The sequence below is a fragment of the Pristis pectinata genome, chromosome 6 (genome assembly GCF_009764475.1).
Source record: "Pristis pectinata isolate sPriPec2 chromosome 6, sPriPec2.1.pri, whole genome shotgun sequence".
Taxonomy (NCBI): domain Eukaryota; kingdom Metazoa; phylum Chordata; class Chondrichthyes; order Rhinopristiformes; family Pristidae; genus Pristis; species Pristis pectinata.
Window position 1 is genome coordinate 19756285 of NC_067410.1, and position 14498 is coordinate 19770782.

Below are 14498 nucleotides of genomic sequence, written 5' to 3' on the forward strand. Positions count from 1 at the left end.
ATTAAATTCTTCCTTTACAACCTAAATTTGAAGTTGATCATGCTGTATTCACCTTTTCAAAATAATTCCATTATAGATCAATTACAAGAATTGGCACATTTCCAAATCTAGTAAAGCTGCTGTCTTGTTAGATCAAAATATTATTCCAGATGATTATTTTGAATACAGTAAGCGCAGTTGAAAGGTAGTAAATTTGTCACCCTTTTCACCATGGTATCGTCATCAACTAAAAACAACTCTGCTTTTACTACATGCCGTTCTAATCTCAGAACTATTCTGCCACTGCATTGGTACTATCTAGAAATCAGTAGGTATTTCAAATTCTTTCTTTCCAATATTTATAACCTGAGTTTCTACTGACTTCTTTCCCCTCCCTACACCTTTACTAGTGTTTTGAGTAATTTGGGTCAATAAGATTGGAAGTGGAAAGAGGAAAAAAAGACCAAAGCCACATCTTGAAATATTTAATTACCAATCCTGTCCAGTTTGCAGCTATCTCAGTAATAGCCCTATCAAACCACTATACTGCATTTGAACTTCTTTGTCTTATTCCACAGAATGTTTTATTCCTTACTGTTTAGCAACAATCCTACTTTTCTTACAATATAACCTGTTCTCTCTCTCTCTCTCCAAGAAAATCTTTAAATGGTCAGTTTGCTGATTATTTCTAATTGAACCAGCTCTGCTACCACCTCCTTCTTCACACCCTCCTAGAATGCGTACATGGAAATCAATGGCTAATCTGTACGTTCTCCCATGTCTGCGTGGGTTTCCTCCCACATTGCAAAGACATACGGGTAGGTTAATTTGGGTTTAAAATGGGCAGCGTGGACTCGTTGGGCCGGAAGGGCCTGTTACCACACTAAATAAAAAAATAATCTGTGCTCCTTCAAAGAGTACAGGTGGCAAGAAAGCTACCTAAGTTTAGAGAAATAAATTATAAAAATAAGTGGTTTTGTTAAACATAGGAATAGCACACAATTTTAAACCTTCTTGCTTTGCTCCCTTATGAATTACTGAAAAGGGAAACAAATACAAATAAATGTAGTACCCTCCTGTTTTCTATTGGATATTTGTTTAATAGTACCTCAATAGTACATCTTATGCTTGGTTGGGGTTTTGATGCATCAGAAAATAATTACAGAACTTAGCAGGTTATCTAATATTCTGAATTGGCAAACCAAAAACATTGTACAGAATTGTATGCAAACTTTAACTTATTACAATACATGGGACTGGCAACAAATTTTCAGATATCCAATGAAATACCATGTAATCACCACTCATTAGCAAAAAAAAAACAAAACAAACAATTATTTATGATCACTTCACACATATTGCATCACAGTTTACCAGAATAGTTCACCATTATCCTCTGCACTTACTAACTCAATTAAACAGGTACTTTTTCTGCAGAAATGATGTCTTTGTTAAGGACATTCTTGTAGCAGGCTATATTATTGTCAACAGGTATCCATCTTATTTTCAGCTATTTTGTGCCAGTGCACACAGTCTGAAGCCTGAGGTAAGCAATGGAAGGCAGGTGGTAGGTAGGAGACAACTGCCACAGCAAAGTCCATGTTGAGTCAATTGTTTGACAATTTCCGGAAAAGGCCTTGTGAAATTTACCAGGCATCCAGACACTTGGTAAAATGGATGGACTGTTACCTTTTTTTAGTTATAACATTAAATCTGATCAGTAGCGGCTTTCAGGATTGATTGCTTGTGATCAGATGCAGCAAATTATCCGGTTGTCTCCACCACCCAAACAAAAACATAATCGCACAGCTTTCTGCAATGCTCTCAACTGAAGATCGTTAGCAAGCAACCAATCTCGTTGATGTTAAGGTTAAAGGATTTAAGTCCTCTGTGTGTGCAGCCCGATGTAGAGAGGGTTCTGAAGCACTACGATGGATTTTGGGTAATGAATGTTGTAATAATTCAACAGAAGATAAAATCTAAAAAAAAATTTAGAACAGAAGGTTAAAGATAACAGCGCTCATTTGTTGACACGAAACTGCAGATGCTGGAATCTGGAGCAACACACAAAAACCTCTACTGCCAAGGTGAGGCTAAACGCAAACTAGAGGAACAACACTTTGCATTCCATCTAGGTCGTCTACAAACTGGCGACATGGAACGTTGAATTCTCCAACTTCCAGTAAACTGCTCTCCCTGTTCCCTTTCTCTCTCCTCCTGATCTACCCAGTCCACAGCACCCTGTTCCTCTCCCCTCCTCCACCATCACCCACACTCTCCTCCCACTGGTTCCCCTCCTCCACCTGCCTTCTCAACCTCCCTCTCCTATCAGATTCTTTGTCACTTCCACCCATCACCTCCCAGCTTTGGGCACTATTCCCACTCTCCCCTCCCCCACCTGGATCCACCTATCACCTGCTAGCTTTTGCTCCAGCCCCTTCCCTTCACCTTTTTATACTGGCCACCTCCCCTCTATTTTTTCAGTCCAGGTGGGGTCTCAACCCGAAACGTCGACTGTGCATTTCCCTCCATAAGTGGTGCCTGTCCCGCTGAGTTCCAGCTTTTTGGCATGTTGTAGCACTTCTGTTAACCTAGTTAAAAGCATTTTTACAATTTAAATTGCAACTATGACAAGTTAGGTGAAATTATAGCCAGGAGTGATTATCTGTCCTACCAATCCCATACAACATGATATGGTTTGTTTTGCAATTGTTTAAGAAACCATTCATGTTAGAACAGTTCAGAAGTCTTTTATCCACTTTATTCAATAGAAATCCAGTCACAAAAAGTCCTGAATATACATGATGTCTGGATGTTGTTAACTGGTGTCTGTTTTATTTTATTCTACATCTAGAATTCCATATTATATACACTTCTAGGCCTTAGGTTAAAACGATTGTTTTAATAATCCAATCTATGGGAATGTTATAAACCAATAGAAATGGGAGTCTTGTGCCAAAAGGCTAATTGCATTCATCTGCAAAGCTCAGTTTATTTCATTCACATTACTTCTAAAATCAATTCCAAAATATTCTTTATCTCTGCCATTTGTAAGAGGATTGCAATAGATTTAGAACAGGCATAAAGGGCAGAACGTTCAGAATAAATCAGAAATATAATATGAGGTACATGGATGTAAGAAAATCGGAGCGTTATGGGCTGTGTAGGAGGGAAGGGTTAGATTGATCATAGAGTAGGTGTTTATATAGGTCGGCACAACATCGTGGGCCGAAGGGCCCGTACTGTTCTATGTTCCAGTAGGCCTTGGAATAACCAGTGGGAGACAGAGGAACAGATACGTAGGCAGAACATGCAAAGATGCAAAGACATCAGGGTGGTTGTAGCAGGTGATTTTAACTTCCCTAATATTGACAAACTCCTTTAGTGCCAGGGGCTTAGATGGGACAGAATATGTTAGATGCATCCAGGAGGGTTTCTTGGAACAATATGAAGATAGTCCAACTAGGGAAGGGGATTGTACTAGACCTTGTACAGGGCAATGAGCCTGGGGAGCATTTTGGGAAGAGTGATCATAATTCCATAAGTTTTAGGATAGTTATGGATAAGGATAAGGCTGGACCTTGGATGAAAGTGCTAAATTGGGGGAAGTCTGCTTACAACAGTATCGGGCAGGAACAGGAGAAAATAGATTGAGGGTAAGTCCACATCCGACATGTGGGAGTCTTTTAAAGGCCAGCTGGTTAGAGTTCAGGACCAGTGTGTTCCTGTGAGGATGAAAGACAGAGACGGCAAGGTTCCGGAACCTTGGATCACAAGAAATATTATGTTTAATTAAAACAAAAGAGGAAGCATAAGTAGAGTTTAGGAAGCTTAAATCAGACAAGGCCCTTGTATATAAAGGAAGCAGGAAAGAACTTAAACAAGGAATTAGGAGGGCTGAAAAGGGCCAAGAAATGTCCTGGGCAAGTCTGATTAAGAAGAATCCCAAGGCATTTTATATGTATATTAGAAACAAGAAGGTAGCTAGGGAAAGGGTTGGTCCACTCAAGTATAAAGAAGGGAATTTATGCATGGAGCCAGAGGAAGTGGGCGAGGTCCTAAATGAATATTTTGCATCAGTATTCACCAGTGAGAAGGACAAGGACAATGATGAGATTGGAGAAGGGCATGTAGATATTAAAAAGAAAGTGTCGGATGTCTTGAAGAACATTAAAGTGGATGTGTCCTCAACGTCCGATGGGATTTACCCCAGGGAAGCAAGGGAGGAGATTGCAAGGGCCTTAATAGAGATCTTTGCATCCTCTTTATCAATGGACAAGGGGCCAACAGACTGTAGAATAGCCAATGTTGTTCCTTTGTTTAATAGAATTATACAGCACAAAAATAGTCCCTTTGGCGCCACTTGTCTTAGCCAACCATGGAGCCTAAGCTAGTCCCATTGGCCTGAATTTACCAATCAGTAAAAAAAAAGAATATGTCCACACTGAATAATTTCATTCCAATGACAACCGTAATAACTGCTGATAACATTTTTCACTCATTCTTCAGTTTCTCTTACTTTTATGGACAACACTAATACTTTGTGCCCCACATGTTGGAAGGGAAAACAGTACAACCTACCAAACTCTGGGTTTTTCCCTGGTGGCAAGGTTGGGGAAATAATGTGAGAATATAGAAGTACACATTTCTTGTAAGCATCCAGAATACAATTATATTGAATATTAGCTTAAGTAATGTGTTCATGAAATACTGATGTCTCTGGCCCTTCAAATTGCTAACAAAGGGTTCTGCTGGCCTAGGAATGCACAGATCAGGATTTCCAGTGTTAAGATTTTGTACTCTTATCTCTTTCTAATTCATCTGAATACCTGCCTGGAAATAAAAATGTCTCTGAGCAGTGAACATTTACTCAGTTTGTCAAAATAAGTTCTTCTCCCTTACCTGAGGAAAGAGAGGTCGGTCATCCTTGTTCCTGTTCACACAGTTTGCTACAAGTCTCTTCATTGCTTTTGGGCAATTTTTGTAGAGTTTACTGAGGTCGGGTGTTAAAAACCCTCTGCCCACCATGAAAATAATCTAATCACAAAAGCAAATGTGAATTTTACTGTTAAGCTTTTACCAAAGGATGAATAAATGCAGAACAATTATTGAAATGTAAAAAAAGATGCTCCTTGATATAATCTTTAAATAAACAGTAGGGTAAAAAAACTAATTTTCAGTTCACCAGCAGAAGGGGCACTAAGTGGGAAATAACAAAAGACTTTATTCCAACAGCATATGGTATACTTAAGGGTTACCTTTCAGATTGATCACTTCAATAATTAAATACCTATGAAATAAAACACTACTTTCAATGGTCACAGATGCAGCTCTGTACAATAATTTATAGTGTATATTTGAAGAGAGTTATTAGAGCAAGGGAATGATTTAGAAATTATAGCTTAATTCAATTAATCCTTCTGCGGGTTAACAAAATAAAGTGTCCTAACGATAAAATTCCCACACTAAGTGCAATTTGTGGTATCTGAAATTCCATGTGGAGGTGTGCAAATGCAGGATTAACTCCAGTACAATAATACCATCTACTTGAGGAGTCCAGAGCACATGCAGAGAGTTTCACGTACATTATAGATTGCATTCACCCCATTACAAAACTGGGATCTGGAAATCTGGAAATCAAAATACTTCATGAAATCAAACGCTTGAAACCAAACAGTGAAACAGATGGATTTCCATTGGGTAAAATGCCAGATGCAGTCCTCAACAATGGATTAAGTGTTATGAGCATCATTTCTCAGCCTGTGCAGATTAAGTCTGCATTCGTATTTACTCTGGAGACAGACACAGAGACTAATAGAACTGAGGCAAAAGAGTAGTGAGGTCATGGACCGTATCTGGATTATGGACGAGGAGGTGCTGGCTGTCTTGAAGCAAATTAAGGTGGATAAATCCCCAGGGCCTGACAAGGTGTCTCCTCGGACCTTATGGGAGGCTGGTGCAGAAATTGCAGGGGCCCTGACAGAGATATTTAAAACGTCCTTAGCCACGGGTGAGGTGCCGGAGAACAGGAGGATAGCTAATGTTGTTCTGTTGTTCAAGAAAGGCTCTAAGAATAAACCAGGAAATTATAGGCCAGTGAGCCTGACATCAGTCGTGGGTAAATTATTGGAAGGTATTCTAAGGAACAGGATATATAAGTATTTGGATAGTCAGGGCCTGATTAGGGATAGTCAACATGGCTTTGTGCATGTTAGGTCATGTCTAACCAATCTTAAGAGTATTTCGAGGAGGTTACCAAGAAGATCAATGAGAGAAAGATGGCAGACATTGTCAAAGGCCATGCTAAAGTCCATGTAGACAAAGTCCCACATGGGAGGCTGGTTCCAGAAGGTTAAGTCACTTGGCTTTCAGGATGAAGTAGTCAATTGGATTCAAAGTTGGCTTAGCAGGAGAAGCCAGAGAGTGGTAGCAGATGGTTGTCTCTCTGACTGGAGATTGTGTCTAGTGACGTGCGCAGGGACCGTGCTGGGTCCATTGTTGTTTATCATCTATATTAATGATTTAGATGATAAAGTGGTAAACTGGATCAGCAAATTTGCAGATGACACCAAGACAGCGCGGAAGGCCATCAAAGCTTGCAGCGTGATCTTGACCAGCTAAGTAAATGGGCTGAAAAATGGCAGATGGAATTTAATGCAGACAAATGTGAGGTGTTGCACTTTGGGAGGACAAACCAGGGTAAGACGTGCACAGTGAATGGTAGGGCTCTGAGGTGTGCGGTAGAACAAAAGGGACCTGGGAATACAGATCCATAATTCCTTGAAAGTGGTGTCACAGGTAGATAGGGTCATAAAGAAAGCTTTTTGGCACTTTGGCCTTCATGAATCAAGGCACTGAGTACAGGAGTTGGGATATTATGTTGAAGTTGTACAAGACATTAGTGAGGCCGAATTTGGAGTATTGTGTGCAGTTCTGGTCACCTTCCTACAAGAAAGATATCAATAAGCTTGAAAGAGTGCACAGAAAATTTACAAGGATGTTGCTGGGACTTGAGGACCTGAGTTATAGGGAAAGTTTGAATAGGTTAGGACTTTATTCCCTGGAGCTCAGGAGAATGAGGGGAGATCTTATAGAGGTATACAAAAATTATGAGGGGTATAGATAGGGTGAATGCATGCAGGCTTTTTCCTCTAAGGTTAGGTGAGACTAGAACTAGAGGACATAGGTTTGCAGTGAAGGGGAAATACATAGGGGAAATCTGATGGGGAACTACCACTCAGAGGGTGGTGTGAGTGTGGAACAAGCTGCCAGCAGAAGTGGTGGATGCGGGTTCAAATGTAACATAAGAGAAGTTTGGATAGGTACGTGGATGGGAGGGGTTTGGAGGGATATGGTCCGGGTGCAGGTAGATGGGACTCAGCAGATCAGGTCAGCATGGACTAGATGGGCTGAAGGGCCTGTTTCTATGCTGTAGTACTCTATGACTCTATGTGGTTTCAGTTGCAGCAGCAATTGGGATTCTACAACTGGCTTCAGACCCCATGTGCTGTTGAACTTCTCATGAACTACTTTGACATTTTTTCCTCCAAATTCAGAACTCCAGTTTTGTAGTAAGTCAGAATCAACTCTCCACAGTCTGCGGTTCACACACATAAAGAATATCACCTTAAGGCTTTTGGCACCAGTAAAACTGTGCAGCTTCAGCATAAATGAAACAAAATCCATAGCACATGTACCACAAACTGTAGAGTGTTGTGCTACAGATCCCTTCAAAGCAATTACCAAGTTTTACTTTGTTCAGCATGGGAGGAATTGTGTTACTAGAGAGGAGGAAAAAGTGAACATTATTAACAAACAAACCTTCCTACTGTGCAGCATCATTACCAGAGGTGCAGAACATGTTATTTGCCCCCAGTAAAATGAGATGAAAGGAAAATGGCAGAGCAAAGCAATTGGGAACAGAGGCAGTGTGAAATATATCAACTAGTTTCTTTTTTTTTTAAAAAGAACATTGAGGGTGATTTGAACAAATTGCCATCTTACCTGATCTCGGTTGTTTATGTGAGAGTATGGCAGCTCTCCTGTCATTAGCTCAAACAGCACAATGCCATATGAATAGACATCAGATTGAAAACTGTACGGATTAATTTCCTCCATTCGGATGACCTCTGGCGCCTAGAAATTGTTCCAAAACATAAATTACACTGGCAGAGGATGGACCATACTCTCTTACTGTTTAATTATTAAAGGGTTAAGTTTTAGAAAATACAAAAATTCTTTCATACAAATTGTACAAAATCATGAAATTCTAGGTAGATTTGGAACGATGACAATACTACAGGTCATTTCCATTAGAAGTGAGGAAGGATAACATACTGCCACTGAATCCAGGCTGCTCTCTAATTTGAACAGTAAGGGGTTACAAATACTAAGAACTGCAAAGAATTTTAAGTACTATGGAAAGAAATACAGGATTTAACCAGTCAATGTGGCAGAGATTTCCACATTCCTAAATTCTTTATCTGTTCTGCTTAACTTATTCTTTAGAGCAGGTCTGCTCTTGCTCTTCTCCTTTCTGTAGAAAAGTCCAGTCTTCACAACTTTTCCTGATCAGTTCATCCGTGCAATTATTGTCATATCTTTTCTGCACTTTCTCCAGTGCCCTGATATCTCTTTTATACAGAACAACCTACATTTCCAGTCATTACTCCAACTGTGAACTAACCAAGGTCTGATATAAACTTAAAATAATCTTACTGCTTTGGTAATGCATGTGTTAGAAATTCATTTTCAGTTGCTTATGGTAAATGCCCAGTGTAGAAGTGACAGAATGCTGTTATCCACTTCTAAAATTCGGTTCCATGTTGGGTATATAGCAAAAGCAACCATGGACAAATCTCTATACCCATTTCTCTAAAAATAAATCCCAAGCTATGTGGCCTTATCAATTTGCAATACTTAAAGCAATGTATGTCAAATCTCACAGCTCCAATACCCCATTTAGTTACTTACCTTCTGAGAAATAAGCGGCCTCCTTATGCCTCCTATCAAAATGAAACATTTCATACTTTTTAGAAGAGTAGAAGGCTATTTACATGGTATTCCTAAAAAGATGTCTACATTATTCCATTTGAAGGGAATGTAGATACATGGAGAAAGAAAGAATCTGGAATACGACAGCCCAATATTCACAGTTTAATCTGCTTCCATTGTCCCATTTTAGAACAAATTGCACACTTTCTAAAATATTTTCAACATTTGTTTGTAACATTAGCCAGCTTTCCAGAACATTACTTTAAATAAACAACATCAAAACTGCTTATGCCTGGCAATAAATAGCTCACCAGGATTAATCAAAAAACAATTAACCTGAACATAGTATGTTCCATTTCTACTCAGTCACATCTCAATACTAACAACCTTTCTATGTTTTTGACACAAATGTCAATGTATACTTTAACAATAAATGACAGTATTTGAATATAATTTTGAAAAAAAAACATTCACTAAGATAGAAGCCAAATGCAATACTCTTGCTTTTCACAGTCAAGTGTAGCAATGTGCAAGGAAACCCCGAATGAATTTTCATCTCATCAGGGCTGAACACAAGGATGGGAGGCAGAGATCCTGGTTTCTTGCCATTCGACCATATCCTAACTGGAACAGGTAGTAATAAGTGTTACAGACAAGTAGGTTCAAAAGTGAAAGTAATTAAATTATACGTGTGGAAAACTTACAGGTTTTTCAGTTTGTCTGGATTGTTTGAATATGACTGCAGGTGTTATTTTTGGTATGATACTTGGTTCAGGTAATTTAGGAAAGACAGCAACTTGTAAACTATTTTAGAGACTACATTTAGGGTTTTCTTCCCCAGTTATTCCAGGACAGAGTCAGAGGTTAGAACAACTAAGAAAATAACAAAGAATCCATTTGGACATTTTCACCAATAGGTTGTAAACATACAGGACTGTAACTACAGAAGTTTAATGCCAAGTTTGGAGACTGGTTTAGAAGAAGGTTAGTTGGCTGTTATTTAGGAATTGCTCTGAGATCACGAGTAGAACATTTTATAATACACTCATTATATATTACTAACAAGAGACAACAGGAATCTTATTGCTTGATAGGCAAATATTTGAAGCAAAGAAGTCTCCCACTTCCTAATTAAAGGGGCTACATAGAAGTATCTTATGGTAAGGATTTGTTTAATGTGTCTTTTGAATAAGAATCATACCTCTTTAACAAGTGTAAAGTCATATTTACTTCAACTAACACAATTAAGTTAGCAATCAAATAACCAAGCTCTTAATTCCTCACCATCCAAAGAATGGATCCTGTTGGTTGCCCTACTTGTTGAGAGCCACTCCATCGTGATTTCACAGTTGCTAAACCAAAATCTCCAATCTTCACAGTGAGGCCTTCATGAAGAAATATATCTGAGCATCCATTAAGGATAATATCCCTCAACAGTGGCAGAGTATTGCTAAAAAAATAAAATCCCACGAACTCAAATCTAAATACTAAAAAAAGTTAAGGTTTTCTTGCTAACTCCATAATGTAAAGTATTATTTTTTCCCCCAGAAGATAAATGCACCTTTTATTATGACGTATTGGATTTTTGAAAATTTTACCTTTGTCCCTCATTACAATTTTGTCTGAAGATATCCAAAATAAATTAATGTTTTACATGTGCACCTTAGGTAGAACATATTTGACAGGAAGATCAATTTTGGGCCAGTGCAAGATATCACAGATATTTACAGAAATGTGAAAACCATTCTGTCCATCAAATTCATTCTTGCCAATAGAAAAGAAAATGGGCTACAGGTTAATCCCACTTGCCAGCAGTTGGTCCGTAGTCACATATTTATATTAGCTCACATTTTCTTACAATATAGGAAGCCATTTGGCCCATTGAGTCTATGCCGACTCTAAGAGAATTCCCATCAGTCCCATTTCCCACTTAATCCCCTGCACCATTCTCCCTCACGTGCCCATCAACTTCACTCTGACTCTCCTATCACCCACCTCCACCAGGGTAATTTACAGCAGCCAATTAACCTACCAACTAGCTCTACATGGCCCTCCCAGGTACTTTTTAAATCCGTCTCTATACCCTCCAACACAGCAAGTTCAACTCTCCTTTTCTCAAATGCTCTTTAATCCTCTACCAGTTAACTTGATCTATGCTGTCTAGTTATTGACCTCTGATGTCCATATCAATATTGTGAAACTCCAATGTTAGCAAGCATATGCAGTTAAACTATCCCCAAAACTTTTGCATTTAATCAATCATTGTTTCATTATTGTAACCAACCTCTCTGTAGTCTCACAACATTTTAATAAATTCTTACAGGGCTTGACAGTATAAATGCGGTGTTGAGGTTTCCTCTGGTTGAGCTATCAGGAACTAGGGGTCAGCCATTCAGGGCTGAGATGAGTAAAACCTTCTTCACCCAGGGGGTGGAGAGTCTTTGAATTCATTACCCAAGAGGGCTGTGCAGGCCCAGTCATTGAGGGTATTCATGGCAGAGGTCAATAGATTTTTAAACATTAAGGGAATCAAGGGATATGTGGTTAGTGCAGAAAAATGCTGGCGAGGCAAAATATCAGCCACGATTTTATTGCATGGTGGAGCAGGCATGCGATGGTGAATGGCCTACGCTGCTTCTATTCCTTATGTTCTAATGTTACAATCATACTATCTATTCTCCGTCTACCTTCCATCAGCCAGAGCTGCACTCTCACCTCCTGAAAGTTGGGTTCAAGGCTCACTTGATGGACATTAGTACAAATGGCCACACTGATACTATCACACAGCACAAAGGCACCACTACAGAAGTTGCATTTTAACGAAAAAATAAAAGGTCCTATTACGAAGAGGAATGGGATAATTCTCCCTGATGTCATGGCCAATATTTATCCTTCAATCATCATTATCTGGTTATTACCACATTGCTGTCTGCCAGGAGCACATTAGCTGCTGCTTTTCCTATATTACAACCGTGACCATATTTCACAAGTATTTCAATGTTTGTACGATACTCCAGATCATCCCGAAGTTAACACAAAAACAAAAAATTAATGCAAGTCCGTTTTGGCTTTCCTCTATAGGGTAGACACTGTTTCACTTATTGCCTTGAAGGGCAGGAATCACAATTCCCTCACTGTAACCTAATCAACCTGTGGTCATTAAGGGGAAAATCCAACTGTACAGGGTTCCTATGTAACAACGCAGGGTCTAGGCATGCAACAAGTCCATTTCAAATTCATATGGCTTTTAGAATCAGTGTCTTCCTAATGGTTAACTTCACTGCCAAGATCAGTGTGAAAACAGTGCACTGCAGGAAGCATGAGTAAGACTTGGGCTGCAAACAAAATAAATTGACCCATGTGGCTGGGGATATAAATTCCATTTCTTTTAGTAAGCCCATGTTGGGAAATCTCATGCTTCGCACCAGCATTTACTTCTGCTCTATATCATCTTGCTGAGTCACTCTAAAGCAGCGCCAAATGTTAAAGATCAAATAAAAAAAGGATACTGTTTGACTTCATGTCTCTGTGGATGATGTTCTTTGCATGTAAGTAACTGTTAAAAGAAAAGCAAACCAGAATCAGGTTATTCTGTTCAAGCCAAGTGAAGTTTCTGACCATAAATCCCTCTTCTGTTTTCTTTCCAAAATATATTTAATCTAAATCCAAATGTGTCTTTCACATTAATACAGTTACGGAAGTGCAGCCAATATATCTGAAAAGAGAGCATACCTTGTTATTTATCTTGTATGCCCTAGCCAAATGACTGAACTTCATTCAAGAATGATCAAGAATCTGGGGTAGATGAGTTGCCACTGGGTGCCATTTCTTTCTATACAAGTAACCTCCTTGACAGAATGCCTACCATGGATACCTGATGCTACAAATTCCCTTTTCCTTTATTGCAGGACTTAGGAAATTGTGCCATCTTTTTCTCTTCCCTTGCCTATTTTCTCTGGCTACCTCTATGAGTTTTGCCTGCATGAGAGATTCTTATAAATTGCTACAAAAAATAATCCTAAGTCATACATGGGTCCAGTATGTTCACAGTTAACTGAGTGAACAGGACACAGTTCCTTACTTACCTGCTACTCCCCAGACTATAATCTTCAGATTTACACAAGAACGGCCCTCCTATTTCCATTTATCCCTGTAGATTGCTTCCATGTTACATAAATTTGACTCCAAAAAAATATGTAATTGAGTTGATCAAGGAATTCACAGGCACATGCCACATGGAATTTCTGGGCTACTGTAGTCTAGGATATGTGAAATTGTCACATGGAGCAAATTTATTTTAACAGAAACTTTAGAAACCATCTGAAATTCTTAGCAAATGTTCTGGATACATCCTTGTTTCTAAATATGATGTCCAGTAGCTGGGAAATAATACTTCATAATGCGACTTAGATTAATCTTCAATATGCCAGCAAAAAAAAAAGAGGTCCTTTCGGTCCACCATAAAGGTTCTTTTGTCTTCCTGGACTCACTAGTACTGGTTTACAGCCAGCTCATTCTTGCGCTCCAAATGATTCAAATCATCAAGGTGTGAGCTCTTGTGAACCTCTCATTTCAAAAGAACTGGCTCAAAAAATTCTAGCCATCGTAATCCAGCCACTAAAGCAACTAATAGATTCAAATCAGAATTCAAATCTTAGGTAACAGTCTCAAGTACACCTATATACTTTCTTGGTGTCTATTCTGATCAAATCCACTTATTATAGTTAAATGTGGTGTGTACAAATGGAAATGTGGATACCGAAATGTCATTACTTAAGAAAGGAGAGTATAAATGAATAGGAAAACTTCTGCAGCAAGCAAGATTAAACCTTTAAAGAGCTAAATGCTTAACTATACAACAGCAACGGAACAGTTAAAACAAAAATTGCATATGCTGGAAATCTGAAATAAACAATTACTGAGCTGCCCTGGTGTTCACCTTCCCCCACCAGCTTTCACATTCAACAGATCATCCTCCACCACCTTCCTCAAGATTCCACCATCAGACACATGTTGTCATCCACTCCCATTTCAGCATTTTAAAAGGACTCCCTGGTCCTCTTATTCCATCCCCACCAACTACTCCCATCCTTACAGCGCTTTCCTATGCAACTGCAGGAAATGTAACACCTGTCGTTTGGCTTCTTCTCCTCCCACCATCCAGCAACCCAAACAGTCCATCCTGCGATTCACTTGCACTTCTTCCAATCTGGTGAACTGCATTCGGTGTTCACAATGTGGTCTCCTCTACATTGGAGGAACCAAACACAGATCGGGTGACCAATTTGGGGAGCATCTACGTTCAATCCACGGGGGTGACCTTGAACTTCCTGTTGCTTGTTTCTTTAATTCTCCATCCCACTCTCGCTGATCATCTGTCTGTGGCCTCCTGCACTGTGACAAGGCCCAATGTAAGCTGGAGGAGCAGCACACCGACTTCCATCTGGGTACACTGCAGCCTTTCAGAATCAATGTAACCCGCTTACTCTGTCTGTATCAGAACTGGTCAGTCCATCCAGGATGTG

General features: G+C 39.3%; 1 protein-coding gene across 3 annotated transcripts in view; it reads right to left on the bottom strand.

Annotated features, from left to right (window-relative positions):
• Positions 1 to 49: 49 nt before the first annotated feature.
• raf1b (Raf-1 proto-oncogene, serine/threonine kinase b) overlaps positions 50 to 14498 on the bottom strand; it is a 69805-nt gene continuing 55356 nt past the window's right edge. For 2 of the 3 annotated variants that reach the window (XM_052017322.1, XM_052017321.1), the window contains exons 13-17: positions 12483 to 12529; positions 10258 to 10376; positions 7984 to 8115; positions 4882 to 5016; positions 50 to 1958 (exon numbers count right to left, since the gene is read on the bottom strand). In XM_052017322.1, the coding sequence (XP_051873282.1) occupies positions 1818 to 1958; positions 4882 to 5016; positions 7984 to 8115; positions 10258 to 10376; positions 12483 to 12529 (574 nt within the window). In that variant the 3' untranslated portion in view covers positions 50 to 1817. Of the gene's footprint in view, positions 1959 to 4881; positions 5017 to 7983; positions 8116 to 8952; positions 8985 to 10257; positions 10377 to 12482; positions 12530 to 14498 lie in introns of those variants that run through there. The other variant, XM_052017323.1, reaches the window with a different exon arrangement.